General features: G+C 40.6%; 1 protein-coding gene across 1 annotated transcript in view; it reads right to left on the bottom strand.

The window, feature by feature from the left end:
• Nucleotides 1–20,597, bottom strand: part of STARD13 (StAR related lipid transfer domain containing 13) — a 291,483-nt gene that overhangs the window by 166,020 nt on the left and 104,866 nt on the right. The window contains exon 5 of the mRNA XM_071552804.1: nucleotides 1,615–1,648. Within this exon, the coding sequence (XP_071408905.1) occupies nucleotides 1,615–1,648 (34 nt within the window). The remainder of the gene's footprint in view (nucleotides 1–1,614; nucleotides 1,649–20,597) is intronic.

Genomic DNA, 20,597 nt, shown 5'->3' with positions numbered 1-20,597 from the left:
AGCTACGAATACAATTAAAACAATTGCTCACTCAATCTCAGAACTTATGAAATTTGTTTGGCTTTGGAGAAGCACAGGCATGTGTTTCATTGGCAAATACCATCATGGAATAAATCCACATCCAACTCATAAAGCAGAAAAAATAAATGTGCACAGAGCTTGAATGAAAATACTTAGATTTACACTATGCTCAACAGCCTTCATGTTTTGTTGACCTCATGTTAAGTACATGAGGGTGTAATTGCCTATGGAGACCTGAGTTTTCTAGGCCAAGGTTTCTGGCATTTTGCTAAACCACCATGTTTGCCAGCAGAGCCATTGAATAAGTGACATTGGCTGCAAAAGGCTGTGTTCATCAGATCCTAACCAAGTTAAGGGTGGCCTTTGGAATGAACTGAGGATGCAGTTTAGATCCGAGAAAAATGCAAGAAGAAATCACTGATTGAGAAAACTGGCCTAATCTAGTCCTTCAGCCAAAATAAAGATGCTAAGTCATCTAGGGACAGAGGGATAATTACAACACCGATGTGCAATTGCTTTCTTTTTAATTGACACACAATGCATACATATTGACTAACAAAACAGAAACAGCAGTCAGAAATGGGTGACTCCAGAGGTCAGTTGGTTTATGACTGAAATATTTCTAGTTGGCAAAAGCTTTTGTGGGAATGAGGATTCACCTGGACTTCAGGGACATTTCTTTTTATAAAACTGTGAGGTTGTTATTAAATTCCAGTAACCCACATTCTGGGAAGCAGTTTCTTTTCTCTGTATTTCCTAATTGTGCTTCATTACCATTTAATAAGGACATTTACTCTCAATTAAGCAAATCATCCAAGCAGTTTCTTACGCTCATTGCAATTAATTGGTTTTATCAAATGTAGGTTTAATTGTGTGTTAAGCATCTTGCTGAATCAGGATCTCTGTGTGTGTGTATGTGTGTGTGTGTGTGCATCTGTCTATCCAAAAACCTTTCTCTAGCTCCTAGCATGTTAATATACACACAGTTCAGGGTATCTGAGTCCTTAGCTCTGCGTACTGCTCTGATCTTGGTGCCTTTCTGAAATTAAATAATTTCTCCATAATGGTCAAAGTCACTAATGCTGTTAATATTGACAAGTGCATTAACCAGCTAGTGAGCTCTGGCTAAGGGGAAAATCTGGCATTGTGATTCTGCCACTGAGGACAAATCCCACCGGGTTGTAACATTTTTTTGAAAAATCTGCCTTTGTAATGAGCCTGTTCACCAGATTCAGCTGCTGTGTTATCAGTGGGCCAGAAAAAACTCTAAGGTGCCCCTCACCTCGACTCACCTTGCATTCACCAGTGCCATGGCAAAACCTTTAGTCCCACTCTGACACCAGCAACAAATGTTTGGGTTTATCCCTGTTATTTCAGAACTCACCTTGCAAAGTGTAAGTCAAAAGGTGATGATCAGCTTTCCTAAGAACCACCTAAATCCTACACCGCTAGGTCATGACCAGCAGCATGGAAGTGATTGTCACAACTGCACAAAATACCTATATAACAGCAGAGACTCCTGCGAGTCCTCCATCGATAGATGCATGGTTATGTGAGACACCAAGAACATTTCAAGAAGTAATGAAGCCTTACCTGCCTTTTCCTTGCACGGCTTCTGAAACAGCATCTGCAAGAAAGTGATTTTTCTTTAATAATTGCATATTTTTTCCTTCAAACAAGTTCCACATTTCAGGATGACAATATATGTAATTATTAATCATCACCACCTTACACAAGGCATAAAATCCAGAGCTCATTAATAAAAATCACACGAAATAGTTAGTTTTGCTTGCTAAGGACAGCTTTGCACCCATTCTCAAACCACATTCACCTGTCTTGAAGTGAGTGAGCCTAGGAGCAGTCCCTGGCACAAGCAGAGTATTTGCTGCAAGGATATATGAGGTCCAGCACACTGGAACATGCCTAAAAATGTGTTGCAATGCTGGTGGGGCTCAGGGAGTAGACAGACTTCTGGCAAGATGTGTGGACAGCTCTACTGACAGGTGGGAAACAGGACACTTTGGCTAGAACAGCTCAGAGCGCTAGAGTCCTGTTTCCTTTTCATTTGTGACCGGGAGAGGGTTTCTCTGTGGGATGTGGTCAAACTGACCTGTGGTGTTGTTTTCTTCATGTTTTATCTCCCTGCTTTGGGTCTGTCATGCTAAATGAAAGGGGTACCATTAACACCACACTTGGATGCACCTCTTGGTCCATTACTTTTCTCTTTAATAGCTTTCAATGGCCAAATGAGGAGGTTCTTGACAGTGACTAAAGGCGTACCACCCATTTTCCTTTCATAGATCCATCAACTCTCTTAGCAATGCAGACTGTAAATGAAACAAGCATAATGGGTAAAACTGCAACTAAATTTTTTTTTTTAATGAAACAGAAGGCTGAACTGATTCCTCCAGGTACCAGTGAACTCACAGGTGTGAAGTGCCCAGTCTGCTGCCAGATGAAAAGACAGTACTCCTGTGCCTTGCCAGTGAACCACTCCCTGTTCTCGTTATCCTCTTGTCCCCATATAGACAACCATCTACACCCTTCCATCAGATATACAAATTCTCTGTTATCTCTTCAATCAACATTGCTTCTGCAGCCTTGATAGGAATCTGTCTATAAAAATGTGGGGTTTATTTACCCTTTATTTAATGAAGAATTTTACTGAGATATTGGAAAATTTCTCCTCTAAGAACTGAACTGAATTGATTAAGCACCTCTCTTAATAATAGGAAAAGCACAGATAAACTACAGGTTTTTTCCCTTCTGCAAGGCAATTTCATTCAAAAATAGCCTCTTGTTCCATTTAAAGGTCTGCCTGAGAAGCAGCTGAAATTAACCTATCTTTGCCCAGCAGGGACGAAGTGAAGTGGTCACTTCTAGATGAGAAGGTAACGAGCGGCTGAGTTCAAATCAGGTTTAATTAGTGGAAAGCATCTCACTTCCACAGAGGAGTGGAAAATTCAGGCACAGGCTGTGTCAACTGGCAAGGGACAGGCAGGTCCCACATCAGCGTGCCAGCTTTTGGGATGACTTTCTGAATGAGGCACATCTTATTGTCCCTCCACTCTTCAGCGATCCATGTTGTTCTTAATCCCTGCTGGGGACAGGCATATGAATTTTAGCATCACAACTCTGGCATAAGTCTGGTGGAGTTGGATGCCTAAAGTGCTACACTGAACTCTGGGATAAGCGCTTCTTGAAGAAAACATAAATGATGCATGAAACAAAAATAAATATGTCAGTCCCGCATGGATAGCTGGTTCCTGTGTTCTAGTGCTGCCAGAAGGACCCCAGCTATTAAAATCATATCCAGGCTTTGCTAACTTCCAAGATCTTTTTAGTATGCCATACAAAAAGGATGCAAATTATTGCTGGAACAATCCCAAGTGGCAACAGAAAGCTGCCAACCAAAATTGATTTATGGAAATGATAATGCATTATATAGCTGATTGTGTAACAAAATACATTTATTGGAGGACTAGCAACCCATCTGAACAGCATGGCACCATCTAATCAAATATATGGAAACCATGGATCAACAGAGTACAACTCTAGCCAAAAGACTTCTGCAGCACCTGCTGCTATGAATAATAAAGAAATCCTTTGCTTACAACTCCAGCTGTAACAATCTTTTTGCAAGTGGAAGTGCCAAACAGAAGCCAAAAATAAACACACTCTACTGATATAACTATGTTTTATTTGCCGAAGTATGTCAACCAGCACACAGAAACCAGAAATGTGTTAGATGCTGGATCCCTTCCTCCCCACTTAGCACTCCCATGTTTCAGCTGGGCCAACCCACATTCATCTATGTGAGCAAAGGTCTCCAAAAGCTTGCCTGTATGTACAACCCTCTGCTTCATGATCAGAGCCACTTCTATGAGTGAGGCGAGTCTACCCTCAGCATCAGTGCAGCTAGCTCAAGGGACAACCTGCAACTAAGTGAAGCTCAAAGGGCTCACCTACACTGCTAAATAAAAGATGAAGCCCAATTGTCATGGCAAAGCACTGTACCCAGGTTTGCCCCCTTGGCTCAGCAGCTCTGGCTTGTTTACAAACTGCTCTGAAGAGCTCTTCTCGGAGCAAGCCAGCTGTTGAAAAGCATGCCCTCAGCAGTGGGGACAAGGGGGCACTTGGTGCTACTTGGCCTTCAGTAAGGGACTGGTTCCTGGTCCACATTTATATTGCCCTATAAAGCTAGCCTCCTGTGCACACTATTCAGTTTACAGGTCCTGTAGATCGACAAGGTGCCCAGATAATTTGTAAGAAATAATTACCTGAATCTGAACGCCATAGAGCCAAATGAAAATAATGTCTCTGTTTTCACACCTTTAAGTGTGTGAGTGATCCCATTAAAGCCACCTTCACCTACAAAGCCACGCATGTGAAAAAGTGTATTTGCGCACAGAACAACAGGGGGAAGAAAGGCTGTGGCTCTGTTGTGGGGAGGAAAGTGAGTATGTTGCCTTCATAAAGAACATGAAACAGCCTCAAGTTGCACCAGGGAAGGCTTTGATTGGACATTAAGAAGAAAGGGATGCCAAGCACTGGAACAGACTGCTCAGGGAAGAGGTGGAGTCACAGTCTCTGGAGATATTTAAAAGACATATAGATACAGATGTGCCATTGAGGGATATGGTTTAGTGGTGGACTTGACCATGTTAGTTTAGTGATTGGACTCGATGATCTTTGAGGTCTTTTCCAATGTAAATGATTCCATGATCCTATGATTTCCCTGAAAAGCATTCTGCGTGGAAACAAATTACTCAAATTAACTCCTTGGATTAAGTAGAAGTGAAGGTAGAAGCAAAATACCAGCATTACAAACTCAAAAACAAAATAAACATACTCATCAAAAAACCCGTTTCTGTGAAGTATACATAATCTTTCATGGTTATACGTGATTAGGGCATGGAACTCATCAAGCAACTGGATTAAATGATTTAATAACATCCCAGAAAGCTTATTGTCACATAAAAGCTTTTTTGTGGCACAGAAGATGATTATGAAATGGTTGACTTGAACAACTTCAAAACCATTTTCATTTGCAACAGCACAGGGATTCTGGAATGCCAGCCAATCCCATATCATACACCATTTCAAAGAAAAAGAAAAAAACATTTTGCATGTAAGTCTTTTACTTCCCTCTTGCCCAACAACCCCTAGTTCATTTATGCTCTATTTTCAAATATGCCCATATCTTCCACTGATATTTCAGAGTACCTGTCAAACTGTAATTATTTACTCTCAGGAAACCACACCCTCCAAATAAAATAAAAAAGGTAATTAGTGTATCTGTCCAGCATGCAAATAACTCTTCTAGACATTTAATAAAAAAGCCAGAGAATTTATTCAATATAGATATGGTATCAAAAATATCACTGCTATCAAATAAACCTTGGCATTTGGACAGGACTACTTTACATCTGCTATTAATAAAAAAGGCTTTGGATTTTGTAAGCTTATGTTCTGCACTGAGCAACCAGCAGCACCACTCTGAAACACAACACTACTTTCAGAGGAAAAAGTATATAAATCTGTAGCACTTCTTACTACTTCACTGATACTGAAGGAAAGCACTCTGAGCTGGAAAAGGTCCTGCAAAGTACAAAGATGGAAAATCCTGCTGGTTGTTCATTCTAGCAATCTAATAACATGCTAAGCTTTAATTAGAGTGGCATATAGACAGTTCTAAAGGAGGAAACCAGCAATCCACATGCAAAACTCAATCATCTGCTTAGCAGCTTTATTAGATCCTTTCAGAAAGATGTTGACAGAAGGAAAGAAAATCCTAGTTACTACTTCAAAATAAAATTCTACAGCCCCAAAAGGGAAGTAATATTATGACACTCAGCAATGTCAGCCTTAATTTCAAGTTGCCTGGCCTCAGCAATGACATCTTCAGTATGGATTACACTTGCAAGTTCCCTAGAGCGTGTTAGTCAGCTGAGAATAATGGGAATATTGAAGTTATTCCATGGAAAATACTGCTGAGGCTGCTGTGTCCGAAATTAGGTTTCTCCCAGAGATTTGGCACTGATCTTTGTTACAGTCTTGAAACTGCTGCTGGATTTTGGTGCTTATGATGTATCTTCAAAGGCTGACAACAGGGCTCATAATTTTCCTTTAAAATACAACTACTGTAGAGGCGTTTATTAGAGACCACATTTGATACACAGCCTGAATGTTACTGGAGAAGTCATTTGCAGCATTGAAGACAGATCTTGATTGGATGGTATTCTGTCTCATACCTGCTGCATCACAACATATAGGCTTCCTCACCAGATTAGAAAGTAGGGGGAAGAGGTAATTCTCAATTTCTTCCATTGAACCTGAGCTACTGTGCTGAAAACTATTTATGATTGATGGGGTTGAAGAACGAAGAGTAAGCAGCTCCTCAGTCTGCAGTCAAGCAAGTCCCCTTGCTCCTTCAAAAGAAGTGTGGCTAGCAAGTCAAGAGAGATGATTCTGCCCCTCTACTCCACTCTTGTGAGACCCCACTGGGAGTGCTGCATCCAGCTCTGGGGTCCCCAGCACAGAAAAGATGTAGACCTGTTGGGACAAAGCCCAGAGGAGTGCCACAAAAATTATTAAAGGGCAGAAACAACTCTTCTATAGAGACAGGCTGAGAGAGTTGGACAAGGCTCTGGGGAGACCTCATTACAGCCTTTCAGTACCTACAGCGGACCTTCAAGTGTCCAGAAAAAATCAGAGAACACAGACTTTTCTTTTGAAAACCATAGACTTAATATTCTGACCTGTATTCTAGAAAGGTGAGGCACTGCGAATATTGCCTGCAGATCTAGAAGCATATTTAATCATTGTGCACTGCTGTTACAGAACACTTGAAAATTATTTTCCCTAGTTTAGTGCTTTATTTGGCAACACTACTTCTTAAATCGCATTTTACTTTATTCTGAATGGTTTGAGGGGTGGTGCAGTTGTTGGGGTCCATGAAGGCTGGGTCCTGGACATAGAGGTTGGCACTGTTGCCCTCATAAACAGTGATTTGCATGTTGCCGCTTGTCATGATCTCTGACATGGTGTTGGAGTCCAGGACGGTGTCACTGCTGATCATGGAGCAGTCAGGCAACAGGGTTATCACGTCCTCCACAGTCTTGGTGTGCAGCTCCAGTGCTCCTTGGATCGTGTTGAGCTTCTTCTTCACCAGGTCATTGTGGGGCTCCTAATGTCTCCACCAGCTTCTCCTGGCTGCACGTGGTGTGAGTCTCCTGGCCAAAAGCACAATGATTGGGAATGATCTCTCCAAGATGTAGAATCCCAATGGTTGAAGCCACCATGGTGCCAATGCCAGACTCGATGAAGTCATGGAGGACGAAGGTGAGGGTGGTGCTGGCCAGTATGTTCTCCAACAGCAGAGAGCAGGTAATTCCTTTTCTTCTGGATGTGAGCAATCTTAGGAGTGTTAATATGTCTTCTTCTCTGTCCTGCAGACCTGAATGTTGCACAGCTCCATGGAATAGTACACCATGAGTCCCAGACTGAGCCTGTGGAACATCCCTGACAGCATCAACAGCCTGGTGATGAGAATCCCTTGCAGCCCACTGGGGCCCTGGTGTGGCAGCCAGGGCTGATCAGGCCAGTGTTGCGAACACAACATGTCAGATTTGTCCTCGTGCTCATGCAGGGGCTGCACCTGCACATGCACCAGTGGCACAGTGTCACAGGGCTCGGCGAGGTGGGGCCTCACCCCCGGGCCCCACAGACGCCCTTTGCATGTGCTGTTAATGGCCCACAGAGCTGCAGCACAGCCTCGCTGCCCCTGCCAGCCAGATGGGCCCATGGGCTGCCCCTGCTACTGCCCACCATGTAAATCAAATTAACCTACAACTACTTACAAGCAACTTACAACTAATAAAATTAACCTCTAAAACTACCTGAAAGGAGGGTGCAGCCAGGTGGGAGTTGGTCTCTTCTCCCAGCCAACCAGCAATTGGGCAAGAAGACAGTCTTAAGCTGCACCAGGGGAGGTTTAGGTTGGACATTAGGAAGAAATTCTTTACAGAGTGACTATGCACTGGAATGGGCTGCCCAGGGAGGTGGTAGAGCCACCATCCCTGGAGGTGTTTAAGAAGAGACTGGATGTAGCACTCAGTGCCATGGTCTAGTAGACAAGGTGATGTTAGGTCGGAGGTTGGACTTGATCTCAGAGGTCTTTTCCAACCTAGTTGCTTTTGTGTAAATATATTTTTTATTTAATTTTACACAAAGATCAGTGCTGGTTCAAAAAACACTGACATGGAAAAAAAGATTTATTCAATTGTTTCTTCTGTTTGCTACAATTCTGTATGTATTTTGCCTATGTACTATTGATAAAAGTCCAGAAAGTAATGTGACATTTCTTGTGACTGCAGTTTTGAAAGCTTTGATCAAGTAGGAAACTGCCTGGAAACTATTTTACAGTGAAAGCTTTTGAATGACATATTGAAGAAAATGGTTTACAATAAGTGGAGCAGGGCAATAGTAAAGTATATAACAATGAAAACCATTTTAACAATGTTCAAAGTGAAATTAGAAGAAAATGAGCTAAAAGACTAATGGTAAAGTAACATGTACTTCAGTAACTGTAATTTATCATACTTAACTGAAAGAATTTATTATATTAACAGACCAGGAAGATTTTTACTTTAGCAGCTGCTAATATGATTTCAAAATGTCAACCCTGGGGGTTATAACCAAATTTTTATTGAGGAGGATTCTGTTCCAACATGAGCAGCAGCCAATTATGGTGAGCATTAAGGTGTGCCTCTACAGTATTTCTTACAGTATTAAACCAGTGCAGTTTCTCATTTTGCCATCAGATTGGAAGATGCCATTGTGGTACAGCTGGCCACGCCTGTTCATCTTGCACCAGCACTGGTACTCATTTTAAAAAATGGGAAACAAAAGCAGCAGAACATTAATTTCATCCCAAAACAGTTTCTGCTGTTTAATTTGTTGCTTTCATTGCAAGAGGTCCATTACAGCTCCATTTCCTCTGTCTGACATGTTGCTCTGATGAAAGCACTTTGTTTGATATTCTGTAATCTTGTTTTTTTGATGTCATCCATTCTACATTACCTTTGCTTCTCCTGTGATTTCCCCTACGGGATAACATGACCGTGTTTGCTGTTTTGTGGTCTTGAAAAGTGAACAATCTTGTCTTCTAAATTTGTCCCCAGTACAACTAGTTGAAATCTGAACGTGAAAAAATTCCTATGATTTAATGAATAGCAAAAAAGCTTCTGTGTTGACAAGAGCCTCTTTGTTGCTGACTATGCCACACCACATATCTGGGTATGCTCAGATACCACCATTCAGATTATGATTAAAAAATCATTGAGTAGTTTGCAATTGATGCACAAATCCCACAGAAGAATGAGAACAATAATACTGCAATCAGTAAAAATGGTAAGATGGAACTTGCAGTTATTGAGAACTTTTTCCACATCTTTTTTTATTTAAAATTCAATTGATGTTACTTTTCAACAGAGAAAGCAAAATATAAAACAAAAAAGCAAATTGTTGAAATATTGCATTTTTACAGCTTTCAGAGATAAAACACTGTTTTGTGTAGAAAATGCCTTTATTTTAATATTTAACTCTTTGTATTACATTACATAAGAGATTTGCAAAACAATTTTTATCTGGCCTTGGCCTGTGGTTATGAACCAGATAATAAAACTTTACAAACTGGCAAAACATTTCACAGAACAGAAGAACTATTTCTACCATTACCTCTTTTGGAACCATGGAAAAAGGACACCAAGGTATCATAAGTTTAGACACCTTCTTCACCCTCAGGGATTTTATTATACTTTTGATTTTGGAGGCCACTGGAATTAATTTAGACAATAGCTCTCATCAGGCATAAATGATATTTTAAAATATTTTATTTTAGAGATGGAAATATTTAAAACACCAGAATGTTACTTTGCTGTAACATATCCAGGGTAATTTAAAAAAATTCTTAGGGATTCTATATTGTGTTTGTGCAAGTCCATGTCCTAACCAAAGCAAGCTGTGAGAATAGCTTATCTGTTGTTACTATTCTGCCCTTTATGGCCAGCTGGATATACCTGAGAGACAGAATGCAGATGTCCCACTGCAGAAACAGATGCCCCTTGTCCCTCCCTTCAAGGTGACCAGTGCAGGCAAACAGGTCTAGTTCCATCCAGCATAAAGTGGTGATATACCTGCTTTGTCTTTCACTTACACAAACCCTCCATAGCACTTCTCACTTTTGTACTTTTAAATATGCTTTAATAGTAGTCAATATTTTAAAATCTAATTAAAATCTAACCTGACAGTTTGGAATTATGTTCATGCACAGACACAAGCAAAGCAGGTACATGGAACCTTGTGTGTTCAGCCAAGGAAACACTTTGAGGGACACGTATCCACCTCTGGTCTGCATGGTGTCCTAAACGTTAAGTTCATCCTGCTCAAATCCCAACACTCACCCTCTGGGATCACTTCCTTACAGAATACAGTTCTGCCTCGTCTCAGCAAATTTGGTTCTGATAAAAATCAGAAAATGTCCTCTTCATGATGCTTTTACCTTTGGCAAGTCCCACGAGCACTTAGTTATTCTGAACTCTGGACTCTGCAGCAGGATTAACATCAACATGCTTAGAATTGTGCAAATATCAATTAGTGCTCAGTCCCGTGCTAAGATAACCAGCCATGCTTCTGTATAAACAAAGACATGAATCAGAACTGGAGATAATGTAGTTGTCACAACATATATGTGGGAGTCAGGTGGCAATGCAATGGGCGGAGGTGGGAGGAAGAAAGACAAAAAAGAACAGCAATGATTGCCAAATGGAGATGGACAAAAGTGAGAGGTGAGAGTAGCCCCTGTGTTTTACAATCCTGGAACAATACAATGAGTCGCATTGCTATCATTTTTACCCTCTTGTGTAGGAAGAAGTGCTGTATCTATTTTAAAGATAGAACGAAGTGGGAAAGGTACAAGAGGTCACATAACAACAAAGAGGGGCATGAAAGCAGGGGCCTCAGCTATCCTGCTCTGGGAAATGAGTGACTGCTGAAGCAAACAGCAGTTAGCACTAATCCATCGCAGACCATGAAAACCAAGCCTTGTGAGCTCTGGCTAGAGCTGTGGTGTTATTTTGGCTTGGCCCACAGCAGTACTTAGCTGAGAATGAACTTCAGATTGCCTTTAGCAGCAGTTTGTTTTCACTATTGAGTGTCGACAGAAATGTTACATGATGGCTAGGCTCTAGCTGTATATCAGGTATTCTCCTTCACAGTCAATAAAACTATTCATTGTAATATAACCTCAACAAAAATGCACTTTTCCCAGTAAACTGATCTATTAGCAATCAGTTAAAATCTTGGTCAATGTTTTAGACTTTTTGAGGAAAACCAAAGCAGGCTTGTTTTGTGGTCATTTTTCAGTAAGAGGTGAAGCAGAGATAAGTGAAAAATAAATTATTTTATTCAAATGAGTTACTGAAAACTACAGAAATTGTGCACAGAAGAAGCATTCTTCCTTGAGAACACCTGTAGGAGATGTTAGTTTCTTTGCCTCTTCTAGTGTCCCAGCAAAAGCTGATGCCCTTAGGAGAAGCAGGCATGCTAATTAGTTTGTATATCATAATTACTTTATAGATTTTAGTCTTTATAGGACATTTCAGCATTGGAAACCTGCTGTAAATCCTTTTCAATCTGTGATCATTTCTTTTTGACTGCCTGTGTGGTTTTGCCTGTTTATCAGTGCTTTTATGCCAGATTTAAAGAAAAACCTTTTTCATGTAAAAGATATGCTTTCTCTTTGGGAAATTTCATAGTTCTCCCTTTCTAAGCACAAACAAAATGCCTTGCAGTATCACCAGGACCAGATAGGATGATGACATCTACCTCACTACCTCCACAGCAAACTCAGACAAGACATGTCAGAAATAACTACTCTGTTGAAAATTCTGGTGTAGTCCATAGGAAAACAAACACTTGTGATATATATTTTCTGTTTATTTTCCAAATGAACTCTTGAACCCATATAGATAAAGAAGAATGCATTTACATGACAGTTGCAAAGTTAATATTTTCCTAGAAAAGCAGACATTTAGACATTTCCGTTTGCAGTGGGGTTCACTGTCAGCAAATGCCCAGCTGCAATCCAGGTAACTGTCATGTAAACACCTAAACAACTTCAAAGCTCTGTATTCCCAGCTGCTTGCCTTACCTTTTGCCTTACCTGGCAAGACTATGCACATGGTGAGAAAAGCTGGGGGAAATTAGGCTGCGTTAGGATTGAGAACCTCTTACGCACATGTGAACCAAGAACATCAGTTGCAGTGCAGCAAACAGACAAGTACGGCTTGAAATGAATTAGATTAGACATGATCAATGTTAATCATATGTTTAAATCCATTTATTTATATACACTAAATATGGTGCTGGGCTGTATTTGACTCAACTCAATCTGAAGAGTCTGGAGATAGAAGCCTTCCCTATGGCGTACATATCACACACCAGAATCGCCCCTTCTTCTCCTCTCCCCAAATAAGTATATACACACATATATAGACACACACACATAAGTCTGCGTGTGTGTGGGTGTGTGTGCGTCCACCTCTCATTCACCCACCCTTTAAATTTTTTACCTTCAAAAATTGCTGAGGTTGTGAGAGAGCATAAATTTGGGTGCTCATATGCTGAAGGTGCTACTTGGCTTAGTTTGTGACCTCCAGCAAGTCACTGCAGCACGGACTGAACAAGGGATGGATGTTCTTCAGCTAGTCACAAGCCTCTCCACTCCCACAGTGACACTTGGATTACTGCTGCCCACAGCAAACCCTTAATCAGTTTGGTCTCTAACTTCTGCATTTTTATCACTATTAAAATACAAGTCTAACTGAAAGCCAGAAGTAAGAGATGTTAGGGTATCCACAACCGTAACCATATTTTATAAGTTATTGTCATACAGACATCACAAAATGACTGCAGAGAAGCATTGACCTTGACTTTTCTGCATCATATCATGTTTAAAATCATCAGCAAAAGTCATCATGAGATACTGCATGCATCCTTTTCTGACAACAGAAGAGAGCAGAGATTTGTTAGGAACAGGCTCAAGTTCTCTCCCCCATCTCACTCACTCACTTATTCTCTCTCACACATACACACACACATTCCTGCATAGCCTAAAGCAGATTCAAACTCATTTCAATATCTGTAATAGTGTCTCAAGCTATTTTAAAGCAAAAAAGATACACTTCTTGAAATAGAATAAAATAACTATACACCCACAGAGGGGTTGTAAAATTGGCATGGATTACTTCTCAGTTGTCACAGGGAGCCAAAACAAATATACTCACAGAACTATCTCCATACCTTGTGCTTCTATATGATGAACTGGTTTTATGCTTTTCTGCAATGCAGACAAACAATTCATTTCTGTCTCTCTCTTTTTTCTTTCCTTTTTTTTTAATAGCTAAGCACCATGACCTTTCTACAAATATTCAAGGATCCTTTAGTGGAAAACTCCACAATACCTTCACAGTGTGACTGTTCTCCATAGCTCAGTATGATTCCTAAAATGAATAAACTGAACTGAAAATTATATAATTACAAAATGTGGTACTAGTCAAGTTTCAGAAAATTAAAATTCCAAGAAATATTTCATAGCATTGCTTAACATTTATGACAATATTTTTTGCATAATTTTTATACCACTCACATGCATATCATGGACTACAACTAAATCCTGATGCAATTAATGGAAATTTTTCTATCACCTTGCGTTTCTTGTTGTCCTTAATCACTCTGCGACTAGTATCATCCTTCTTTGTTTTTGTCCTAGTTCAGCAGGTGAGACCAGTTTATCACTGTGTGTGGGAGACCAAGGCCATGTATTCTACCCCCTCTATTGAGTTCCCAAGAACAATGGACCATTTGCAGCAGCCCAGGGCACACCCAACTCCTCAGGATGTGAGGTGGGTGTGAAAGACATCTGTGAGATAAGAGCTGTGAAAACTCCCCTCCAGGGAGTCATTAGCACCTTCACACCCAGCCTGAGGGGGCGTGTCTGCTAATGGGCCATCAACGATTCCAAAAAATCCCATGACTCACAGAGTCAGATCACCCATTGTGGAACTCCCTGTCCTGGGGGAGGGACTGCATGTTCCCACCTGGACCTGAGGGTACATAATCTGGGGGTTTGAAGACCTCGGCAAACCACTTGTCGGATCCAGAGCAGGAACAGAGCCTCAATAGGAGGAAACCACCACTCTCAACCAGACTGTGACCACCACTCTCAACCAGACTGGGACCATCATCTGCAGCAACAGGTTTCTCACTTCCTTTTACTTTGGACTTGGGAGAACCACATGGGGTTTGTACCCCAGGGTGCTGGGTTATACTTCTGGGTTTTTGTTGGTTAAAACCACTTTCTCTTTGTGCCATTGCATTTATTGTAATATTGTTATTAAATTGTAACTCTGACTTATAATCTCTTTTGTGTTGAGTTCATTTCTCCTGCCAGTTTACCTTTAAACCAGCACAGTTTTCTATTCCATAATTCTAGTTAATGACCACTGCTTAAAATTTGTTTTTATAGTTAGATTTATGGCAATATTCATCTTTTGAAAAGCACTAATTTTACAAAATACACCATTGCTTCAGATGATCTTAAATCAAGGTGAGTCTGATTTATATGAACTACAACTCAGGTCCAACAAGAATAAACTTCTAAAGTGAAAATTATTGTGTTAAACCTGAAAATGGAAAAGCCCTATGAAGGATGCACTTAGTGATCCACATCTATCTTCTCAATCAAAGTTTTACTCACTCAATCATAGCAACTAAAAATAATGCTAACTCATGACACAACATCTGAGCTCAGAAAGAAGTTATTACTATCCTGTTTTATAAAGTATTTCCTAATTGGTGTGTTCTACTGTTCCAGGAAAAAAATAGAACAGACACATTCAAAACGGACCTCTCAGTGGGTAAAAACTACTAATGAATGCAAGAAAGAAATCTCAGCTTCCTACGCCCTCTAGCTGGACTTCTGAATTATTGTCAAAATGCACATCTGCCAACAACCTTGGTGAAACCAGCTGCTGGAAAACTGGATGCTGAGATGCCTCTCTACAGCTTAAATTCTATTTCAGCATTGAGATGTACATTTGAGTAGGAATTGTTTTATTATATTATAGAGTGCAGTGATGGTGGGCTCTCCCAAAATTTCATGGCTGTAAGATGAACCAGTTCCCCATTCCTCGGGACCTCCATGTTGTACAAAGAACAATAGCTCTCAGCAGCACCTGGACAGAAGGATGGGGCAGAGGCTGCAGGACTTTCCAACAGAAATGATATCTGAATAATCAGGCTTGGTGGGGAGCAGATTGGATGCAATCAAGACAGTCATGGTTCTGGTGACAATTGCGTGAAACAGCCTTGTTTGCAAGACCCTATATTGTTTGAGCATTAGTATGCCTTTATGGTAGATAGTGGAAAATAGCTGGCATTAAATCATGCTTCCCTTTGGCACTTACACCAAGAAAGTGGAAGAAGTTAGGAAGCAGAAGACGTAGGTAGCTCTCCAAAGAAAAAAAATTAAAAAAGAGAATAAAAGTATGTGTATGTATATATGTATATATATAATATCAAATAAAAGAACAAAAATGTAAGAGACTCAGTTTGCTCTCTTATGTGACCTAAATGTCTTTCCAAGAAAAGGCCCAGAGGACAGTTCTGCTAGCAAGAGTGGCAGACAACAGAAGCATTAGCAGTAGAATATCTGAGCAGATTTTAATGGACTAGATTCTCAGCTGTGGTATGTCCTAGACAGATTTCCTATATCACCCAGAAGTTGGAGCACTGGTTTTGTACTGCACAGGGTAATGACATGAGAAGAAGAGACACATTAAAGAGACACATTAAAGGCATTCTGCTTTCTGTCCTAGAATTCATAGTTATATGTATCTGAGAACTTGTCCCTACTGCACTTACAGCAAGACAGACCTTTGTATAACTGTAAGGAGCTCTTTGGCCACAGAAGCCTGTAAATTGTGAGAGGAGGAGGATGGGCAGACACTGATCTATCTCTTCTCTGTGGTAACCAGTGACAGAACCTGAACAAATGGCCTGAAGTTGTGTCAGGGGAGGTTTAGGTTGGATATTATAAAAAGGTTCTTCACCCAGAGTGTGTCTGGGCATTGAACAGGCTCCCCAGGGAAGTGGTCACAGCACCAAGCCTGACTGAGTTCAAGAAGTATTTGGACAATGCTGTCAGGCACATGGTGGTACTCTTGTGATGGACCGGTGCAGGGAGTTGGACTCTATGATTCTTGTGTGTCCCTTCCAACTGGGCATATTCTGTGAATCTGTGAAATTTATGCATTTGAGTTTTCAGAGGCCACTGACCTCTTGACAGCTCCTGGAAAAAAGTCTGGAGGCTTTCTCCCAGGATTAGCTGTACCTCAGGACTGATGGCTAGGTCTTGACTTAATCTAGGGCCTACCATACTCGCAAGATCTTGAAAGAGACTGTGAGATACACAGAACCTTACTATGAGCTGCTAGAATTATAGAATAGCTTGAATTTTGTTCTGCTTATTATGTAACTTCACATGTTTTCATCCCTTACAGCAATAGCTGTAGTTTCATGGCCACTTGCCATTTCAGGGCCCTCCAGTATTTTAGGCTGTCTTTAAAACCCATTTATTGCTGGAAATACCTATTGATGTTTTACTGCTGATGGAAAGAAAAAAATCAATTAAAACAATTTAAAATGTGAAATGTTTACACTAAGCCAAATACAACAGTAAAAATCAGACACAAAGATGTACTTTGTGACAGCATATTTTAGCTAACTAATTATAACAGCCATGCAAAATGCCAACCCTCCTTATCATGTACACGATTAAAGAATGAGAATATGCAACTCTGGGCAGATGATTTAAGAAGGCAGGAGAGGCCTTACATATTAATCAAATGTGAGATTAAAGAATTATCATTATTTCACTGACTTTTTTATATTTCAGCATCTTAGTACCCCCTTAGTCTGAATTCTTAGCTATGCAAGCTCAACCAGGCAGCAAACACTGGGTGCATGTATCACCATGATGCACTTCCTGGAGTTTCTCGTTTTCATGTTAGACATTCTTAAGGCTCTCTATAGATAACAGTTTGATTTCTTGTTGTTTTTTTCTACTATGTATTACAATATTTACCTTCACTCTATGTCAAGTTGAATATAAGTCATATCTAATCTAGGGCATGAGCCTAAACTCATTTTTGACTCAAACATATTCTAGTAAGAACCTTTTTATTGTAGTAAATCGCCAGACAATGACATTTCTAGAGTGACTTTAATTTTAAACAGTTCTGAAGGGAAGAAGAAGAAACTCAAATTACCTTCTGGACAAGGGTTTTTCCACATTTGGTACCAGAATGTACTCACCTCTTATGTACAAAAGTTTTAGAGTTTCTGATCCTGTATTGTGAATTTTCAGTACACTACCTGTCAGCTTTTTGATAGTCACAGTGTTTTGAGTACATATTGAGAGCTTTATCCATATTAAAGTACCAATTCAAGACAATGACATAAGAATGCAGCAACTTACCATTTATGCAGAGTTACACTATTTTATGACTTATGTTACAAAGCACCTCACATTCAGGATGCAACCACAAGTAAAGTCACTTTCTTTAGGGGAACACGCAGAATGTGGAAAACTAGGTCAAACCCCATGCATATGTACAGGATGAAAGGATCATCCTTGGATCAAAGACCTCACAGTCTAGTTAAGACTTTCATTTCATATGCTACAATGAAGATGACATCTGACATGCAACTGTGAATGGAACAGCCATTGCTCAGTTGTGTGCCTATTCTCAAAAATGTAATCCATGCCTGGATCTTGAGAGGATCGAGGATAAAATGTGTAGTCAGGCACATGAACTCCAGAGAGGATGAGAAGCAAAGACACCCCCAGAGCTCTGCATTGCACAACAGCCATCTAGAGATTCCTGTGCCAAGATCAAGGCTTATGGTGCTCAAGAACTATAGTTTTCACCAGTATAAGATCTCAAGTCCCTGAATGTCCCTGAGCCTCCAGGTAGGGGTTGGAGGAGTGAAATCTCTCCCACTGTAAGGCAAGAGGGGGTTCAGGACCACTTAATGAAGCTGAAGAAGCAGAACTTTGTGGGATCTGATGACATGCATCCCAGGGTTCATAGGAAGCTGGCTGGTATTGTTGTCAAGACATTCTCCATCTAATTAAAAAAATCAGGGCAGTCAGATGAAGTCCCAGGTCACTGAAAAAAGGGAAATATTCGTGCTATTTTTAAAAAGATAAGAAATGAAAACCTGGGGAACTACAGACTGGTGAGTTGTACCTCTGTGCCTGGGAAGATCATGAAGAGAATCCTCATGAAAGCAAAGTTAAAGCATATGCAAGACAAGGAGGTAATGTGACAGCCAGCAAGGCTTCACTAAGGGCAAATTGTGCCTAACCAATCTGTTTGCCTTCTATGATGGAGTAAGTGCAACTGTTGAAAAGGGGAGACCGACTGACGTCATCTACCTAGACTTCTGTGTAGCCTTTGACACAGTCCCATATGACATCCTTATCTCCAAACTGGAGAGATGTGGATTTGAAGGGTGAACCATTTGGGGGATAGGAATTGGCTCGATGGCCATTGCCAGAGAGTTGTGGCCAGTGGCTCTGTGTCCAAGTGGAGGCTGGTGACAAGCAGTGACCTCAGGGCTCTGTCTGATCAAGTGCACCTTCAGCAAGTTTTTAGATGACAGAAAGCTGAGCAGTGCAGTTTACGCAACAGAAGTGTGGAATGACATCCAGGGGAGACCTGGACAAACCTGAGAAGCGGGCACACAAGAACCTGATGAAGTTCAACAATTCCAAGTGTAAGGTGCTGCACCTGGGTTGGGGCAATCCCAGACATGAGTATTGACTGGGAGAGGAATTCATTGAGAGAAGACCTGTGGAGAAGGACTTGAGGTTTCTAGTGGATGAAAAGCTGGACATGAGCCAACAATGTGTGCTCAGAGCCCAGAAGGCAAACCACATCCCAGGCTGCATTGAAAGAAGTGTGGCCAGCAGGTCCAGGGAGGTGATTCTGCCCCTCTGCTTCTCTCTGGTGAGACCTCACGTGCAGTGCTATGTCCAGCTCTGGGGTTCCCAACACAGGAATGACATCTATGGACCTGTTAGAGCATGTTCAGAGGAGGGCCATGAAGATGATCAGAGGGTTGGAGCACCTCTCCTATGAAGACAAGCTGAGAGAGTTGGGATTGCTCAGCCTGGAGTAGGGAAGTCTCTGGGAAGACCTCATTGCAGCCTTTCAGTACTCAAAGGAGCCTAGAAAAAAGGGGAGAGCCACTTTTTATGGTGATAAGAGCAGGGCAATGATAGATTAGATGTTAGGTGGAAATTCCTTACTCAGAGGCTAGTGAGGCACTAGCGAGGTTGCCCAGAGAAGTTGTGATGCCCCCACCATTCCTGGAAGTGTTCAAGGCCAGGCTGGATAGGGCACTGGGCAACCTGATCTAGTAGGTGACATCCCTGACCATGGCAAAGGGTTTGGAACTAGATGACCTTTAAGGTCCCTTCCAATATAAACCATTCTATGATCAGGATACTCAGGTGCCTACTAGCCATGTTTACTATTTATGAACTGGTGCCAGTGGAAAAATGGATACAAAAATAGATGTGGCCATTTTCCTGCCACCACTACTTCCCCTAACAATGTAATTAAAAACTGAAACATGCCATTTTGTATACACAAGGAAATATATATTTACAGGTGATTTCAACCTGGCACTGATTTTTCAACATGCTCAGCAACACAAGATAATGAAAAAATGTAAGAAAAAAAAATTAATGAATTCCTGGCAAGTTTTACATTCCTCTTTAAAAAAATTGCATACACCCTCCCTTCCTCCCTTCCCTCCAGCAAATACCACTCATGTTGGAGATTAGATTATTTTTTTCCCAATTCTTCTTTAGCTGCCAGAGAATGACTCATTGTCAGATTGATCTAATTACAATTACAGACCTTGTTCTTCTGGTGTTACAAGGGAAAACTAGGAAACATAAAGGAAAAGGTCAATAGAGAAAGACTTTACAAGTCAGGAGATGTTAAACAGTGCCATTAGTGATTTCTGTTGATTTTTCTGTAGGATTTTTAACAATAATGCAACAGAAATCAGTTACACTTCTCAGATACCCACCTGAGAGTTTGGGTTTGTTTCTGTGCCATACACTGCAGATTTTAGATCTTTGGCATAAGAGTGAAACAAGAGTGTAACAGTTTAATAAAAGGGACATTACGTAGTTATTTCTAGAATAATAATAATGAGCTATGTAACACATGCATGTGTTATTTTGAAAGATTTATACATTTGGTAACAGATATAATTTAACACCAACCGTTCTTCTAAGACATTAGCAAAGTGGTAATTTTTTGAAAAAGATGTTTGCAATGTTTAACATTTTAATATTATTATTATGAAGATATAAGCTTTATGTTAACTTATAGAAAAAGGCATTTTGAACATATTGTGTAGTGTCTAAG

The sequence above is a fragment of the Pithys albifrons genome, chromosome 1 (assembly GCF_047495875.1).
Source record: "Pithys albifrons albifrons isolate INPA30051 chromosome 1, PitAlb_v1, whole genome shotgun sequence".
In the NCBI taxonomy this organism is placed as follows: domain Eukaryota; kingdom Metazoa; phylum Chordata; class Aves; order Passeriformes; family Thamnophilidae; genus Pithys; species Pithys albifrons.
The sequence above is the reverse complement of the archived record's forward strand: the minus strand, read 5'-3'. Positions and strand labels throughout refer to the sequence as shown.